This window comes from Papaver somniferum, chromosome 9 (assembly GCF_003573695.1).
Source record: "Papaver somniferum cultivar HN1 chromosome 9, ASM357369v1, whole genome shotgun sequence".
Taxonomy (NCBI): Eukaryota; Viridiplantae; Streptophyta; class Magnoliopsida; order Ranunculales; family Papaveraceae; genus Papaver; species Papaver somniferum.
In genome coordinates, this window is record NC_039366.1 from 7,557,479 (window position 1) to 7,563,486 (window position 6,008).

At 38.1% G+C, this 6,008-nt stretch overlaps 1 protein-coding gene across 1 annotated transcript; it reads right to left on the reverse strand.

The window, feature by feature from the left end:
* Positions 1 to 1,233: 1,233 nt before the first annotated feature.
* On the reverse strand, positions 1,234 to 4,302 carry LOC113314351 (CASP-like protein 5B3). Its single transcript, XM_026563150.1, has 3 exons — positions 3,754 to 4,302; positions 3,330 to 3,462; positions 1,234 to 2,254 (listed from the first exon to the last, which is right to left on the reverse strand). Exons 1-3 carry the CDS (start codon positions 3,882 to 3,884, stop codon positions 2,054 to 2,056), a joined length of 465 nt encoding a protein of 154 aa, XP_026418935.1. The 5' UTR covers positions 3,885 to 4,302; the 3' UTR covers positions 1,234 to 2,053.
* Positions 4,303 to 6,008: the final 1,706 nt, after the last annotated feature.

Here is a 6,008-nt window from a genome sequence, read left to right on the forward strand (position 1 = left end):
TGAGCTGAGTGCACTATTGTTTATTGGAGAAGCATAGGATCCTTTGAGATCTTATTACTTTCAGCGACGGAGCCAATATTATCCTGCTCGGTGGCTCGGCCAGTATTATTTTGCTCGGCTGGCCGAGAAAGAAAAACTAATTGGAGTTTTGGTCGTTCTTCATTCTTCCACATCAGTGCTGGAGATTATAAACTAAGGAATGGAGGCCCTCTGACCTCTCTTCTCTTCCTTCCATTGCACTCATTCTTGAAAGCTAAGCCAACAATATTACAACGAAGCAATATCCCCCACCATGTGTGTAGTAGACAAACATGTGGAGTAAACAGACACATGATAAATCATAGTTGTGACTCATGACCTTTTTCTTATAGTTGCCCTTTACCTTTTAAGTGAAATGACCCATTTTTTCTTTCCCAAAATAATCAGTACTAGTACAATTCTACTATGTCCTTTTGATTGTTGTTTCTCCTTTGTGGTGAGATGTGACTGATACATCATTGTCTTTTGCTCATTATCCAGCAAAGTAGAACATTAGCTTTATTTTTGTTTTCCTTTCTTTTCCTATGTGCTGATATGAACCCAGCTCCACCAGCCTAGACCTACAAATTTGTGCCGGCATATATACAGGGGAGATCCTAAACATGTCGGTTGTGCGCCGAGTCTGCTGACTTGGTTCGCCTTTGCATTGATGCAGATATAAAATCTGAAAGAGGGAGCAAAGATTTCCACCGACACCGACTTTCATTAGCCTAGTTAATACTACATCTCTAAGATCTATGGATATCTAATAAGATTTTGTATTTTAATCTGGTGGGTACTGCTGCTTAATGTTCTTCTAACTTGCATCATGAGAAATGTTGTAAACATGAGGACCACAGAGGCACCTCTCTTTATATCTGTAGTCATAGATGTGACACACCTTGAATCTTATCTTACTATGAATAGTAGTTGTGGCTCCTTTGAAGTGTCTATCATCAAGTGTTGCTTATCTTGTTCTTATATTACTTCTAAAAAAAAAGAGGGTTCATGGCCCCCCAACTAAAGACATTCATCCTGTGGGAACTTTCAAGACCATGAAGCAACTAAAAAGCACCATAAAGGCATAAATTTGCTACTTGATTCCAAGAAATTCTATTCTGTACAGGAGTGGGAGGAGAGACACAACTGACTCTTCCTTAAACAAGTTAAATTGTTTGGATTCAATTGCAGATCAGCAAATTTCAGAAAGAAAGGGAAACAAAGAATAAGTTAAAGCACAAATTTATAATTCTGATTATCACAGATAACAGCTCGATTGTTGACTTAAAAGTGTTTTCGACCAGTCAAGTAACGGCTGAATTGTCTCACGCAGTTGGTAGGTAAAACACCTTTCAGAAGCAGGAGCTCATCCTCGTCGCTCCACACTCTCTCAAAAATCTTCCTAGGACCACCATTATTTTTTCAAGTCAGCATTTTCACTTTCCTCAACATTTGTCTTCAAAACTTCCTCAACACTTGCACTTTCATCAACATTTTCGTCAACAATTTTCTTCTTTGTTATCTTCAAATCTCTCAGCAAGGCGGGTTTCACACAAACAGCACCAGCAGTTGACTGGTCTTTTTCTCCGCTTTCTACTACTGCTTCTTTAACTGTTGACATTTGTGTGAAACGTCGCTGTACTGAGAGAGATTTGAAGAAAAAAAAAAGTGAAGAAAACAGTTGAGGAAAATGCTGATGAAAGTGTAAGTGCTGAGAAAGTTTTGAAGAAAAAGAAGAGGAAAATTGTTAAACAAAATGTTGATGAATGTGAGTGCTGAGGAAGTTTTGAAGAAACAGAAAATTGTTCAGTAAAATTATGGTGGTCCTACGGATTTTTGAGAGTATGAAGCGATGAGGATGAGCTCCTGCTTCTAGAAAATACAAGGGAAAAAAACACATTCCAAGTGACAGACGATTTTGGTTACCAACCAAAAACAAGGTACGTACACCAAATTTTTACATGACAGCAGTATGCATTAGTATGTGTGTTTGTGTGAAGAGAACAGGCGCAGATGTATGTGTCGAGAAAGGAGTTCAAGCAGACGCCAAGAGCCAAAACGTTACAAGAGATGATGTAAATATGAGGAACCAAGTGATGAAACCCAGAGCTATGGAGATTTGGAACCTGCTGCACGGGTGGTGAGGTAGGGACTTGCAGAATCCCATGTCTTTTGTATACAGAACAGCAACCCCGGCTGAAGAACATGCGGCTGCAAGTGACAGTGTAGCAGTTACCTGCCAATTCAAAACTTATTTTTAGCAGAAGAACTGTTACAGGGACTCTGTACACAGTTAAATTAAACTAATAAAACCAGCACAAACAATACCATAACATCCCTAGTCGGTGACAAGCTCAGCTTTAATATTCATAATACCAGGTGATCAAAGGATAAACTGCATAAGCTCTATAACAAAAACTAAAAGAAGTTGTAGTGACAGACTGCCATCATAACATAGTTTAATTGTTTGGCTTCCCTTCTAGTAGAACAAAATGCAATAAGGTTCTAAATCTTTAACAAGTATGTCAATATAGATTAAGTACTGGAGAGTAGCCCCCTCTGCCGACAAGTAGCAGATGCGCCTTAAAGATGTGCATTTTCTAAGATTTCAGCTTCAACACTGAAACTTTGTAAACTTAACAAGTCAATAAAAGAAACATAAAAATAATCCTTGAAGCTGGGTTGCACACATACGGCCATGGGTGTCCAACACGGAGATGTCTCCCTGTGTCCAATATGGAAATTCTAAGAAACCACGATAGGGGGGCACATCACGATACATAAAAATACAATCAATTTCTAAAGGATTTGCAGAAATGTAAACGAGACAACCAGACAAAGTGTATTTGTTTGCAGACATACACATGTTTTTATTCTAACCTCCCTTATAGATAGGCGACAATCACTTTTCAATTGAAACAACCGTGATTCAAGAGTGTCCTTGTATGTGGCTGTGTCCATACGTATGGACACTTGATACAGGGACCCCTAGAAGTATCCGCGTATCACAGCCTTGGAGTGATCATGGGTATCTCATAATAGGCACTTCAAATTCTTTTATTCTCTCCATCTATCCTCACAATAAAAATTAACCACTTAAAAGATTGATATGATTTGAGAGTGGCATGTATGAGACGATTTGAATTCGATATGCCAAGTGAATTCGTATTATCAATTATGCTATAAACTAAAGCAGGTTCCTCGAGCAATACTTTGTGATGATACTTGATGTATGGAATATGAGGAAACAACACAAAACATTTAAATGTATGGCAGTGATAAGGGGAGAAGAAGATGAAATTGGTACTTACCCAATCCCCAACAACGAAAAGGCTGACTAAGACAGGGTTATGAAGGTCTCTCTTTATCTTTATAGCATAGGCATCAAGAAACGCGAGTCCTAAACTCCACAATACTTGAAGTCCCATAGAAGCAATCAAATAGCTGAAAGCAAGAATCAAATAGAGTATTATGATAACTGGATTCATTATACCACTACCTTAGAAATCATAATAAAAGCTCAATCATGCAATTTGTAAAGCATAATTCCAATACCCTTTCCTCTAGGTTTGCAAATGCAATTAACAGAACAAATTGAATACACCAAATCAAATTGCAGTTCAATCAGAAGGCAATCAGTGAGGAACTGAAACAAACTACCAAAATTACAATGTTGGGAGATTTTCTGCTAGTAAACTACCAAAATTACTGCAAGTAAATGTCCAGATTTCATACCAGAAAGCAGTGTAGTTGGAAAATCCAAAGGCAGAAGCCATTGCAGCAATTGAAGCAGCAGCAAACAAACATTGCCCTACTCTCAGTAATAACCCACCCAAAGTCCCTGGGCTCCCAATCAATTTCTTCATATCCTTTACTCAAAACAGTAAAAAGGGTCACTGCCCCTTTCTCAGAAGAAACCCTTCTCGGATTTAAGAATCTCAGCCATGAATGAAGACAGTTATTTCTCCAATTCAAACAGAAATGAATTGATTTTCCTTCAGATGTTTGTTAAGAAGAACAAAGGATTGAGTCTTCGTTTAAAATTCTTTTGAAGTACTAAAGTAATGGAATTTTCCAGAGAGATTCAGAGAGAGGGTATTTGAATTTGAACAAACCTAGGGTTTTGGGACCTTGTTTGATGTTCCAAGAAGTTGACTGGTTAGTGTATTTGGGAAAGTAAAAGAGAGAAACTGGTAAAGAGAAAAGTATTTATGATGAAAAAGTAAGGGTAAGTGACAAAACTAAAGATGATAGTGGTGGACAAATGTATTTGTCTGGTACTAGAAAAAGAGAAGAAGAAGAATAAAATGGGATCAGACGGAGTCCAAATAAGAAGATTAAGACATCATCTACAATATATATTCTGGTCTTAAATTTTTTTAATTACTGTACAAATTTTTAATTAATTTATTTAAATCAGATTAAATGCAGTTAAATTGAGATTTATGTACCGGAGCACTGCTATTCAACTACCTATTCTCCACCTCATATTCTCCTCCCTACAATCTAAACCTCACGTTAGGGAAATGGTGAACCCCACCTGAACGTGAATGCGAATTTCGATATAGATGTGAGATTTAGATTATAGGGAGGTGAATAAGGAGGTGGAAAATAGAGAGCCAAATAGCATTTCCGTTTATTATTGAAGGCACGTAAACATAATGTATGTTCAAGAGATGGCCACTGACAAAGGAAAATTTGTTTGCTCTCGCGTTGCGGAGCATTTTTGATCTATTTGGAGAAACTGTGAAATAAGAATTCTCTTAGAATATAATATATATGACACACAGACGGGGCTGTTTTTTATGTATACAGACACAAGACAGAAAAGACATCTCACTACAGCTGTGAAAGTAACAGACAGTTACAGTTAAAAATAACGGAATTATTGGAAAGAAAACTAACTTCCGTTAGAATTGTTATTAGCCCCCGCAAGTTGAGCTGGGCAAAAGCATGAACACCCAACTTGTCACGCGGAAAGTCAAATCTGGCAGAGTATAGGCCTAGAGGTGTAAAACGTGTCGGCCCGGCACAGCCCGACACATTAAGTCGCGTGCTTCACGTGCCATGTGTCGTGTTGTGTTGTGCCAACGATTGGCAGGCATATGTATTCTGCTTCAGTGGAGGATCTGGAGACAGTAGCTTGTTTATTTGAGCTCTAAGTAATGGGATTTGTACCAAAAAAGATGCAAAAGCCACTGGCACTGCGCTTGTCATCTGGGTTACCAGCCCAGTCAGCATCAGAAAAAGCATTGGGAGCAACAAGACCTTTTTGAAGAACAATGCCATAATCCAAAGTATATTTGAAGTATCTAAGTATCCTCTTGGCAGCAGTGAAATGTATGTCAGTTGGTGCTTGCATATGCTGGCAAACTTGGTTAACAAAATAAGCAATCTTTGGCCTTGTCCATGTAATATATTGGAGAGCACCCACCAAGAATCTGTACTCAGTAGGATCAGAGAGAAGATTGTCATCAGTTCTGCTCATTTTGATATCAGCAACTAGTGGTGTAGAACATGGTTTTGCTCCTAGCATGTTTGTCATCTGAAGTAAGTCAAGAATATATTTGGCTTGATTAAGAAAAATACCAGTAGGATTCCACTTTACTTCTAGACCAAGAAAATAATGAAATTCACCCATATCCTTAATTGGGGAATCTTGTTTAATGTCAGAGATGACAGTATTGCAGAAAGCTTCAGAAGATCATGTTAATAGTATGTCATCCACCAGCAGAATGGTAATTTCAGTTCCATCCTTATGAATAAACAAAGAAGTATCTGCATGAGACATATGAAAGCCCAGAGAAATGACATAATCAACAAGCTTCTCATACCAAGCTCTTGGATCTTGCTTCAATCCATATATGGAGTTATTGAGTTTGCATACATACTCAGGGTAAACTGGATCCACAAACCCTGGTGGTTGAACCATATAAACCTCCTCCTTCAAGTCACCATGAAGAAAAGCATTACTTACATCAAGTTGCTTC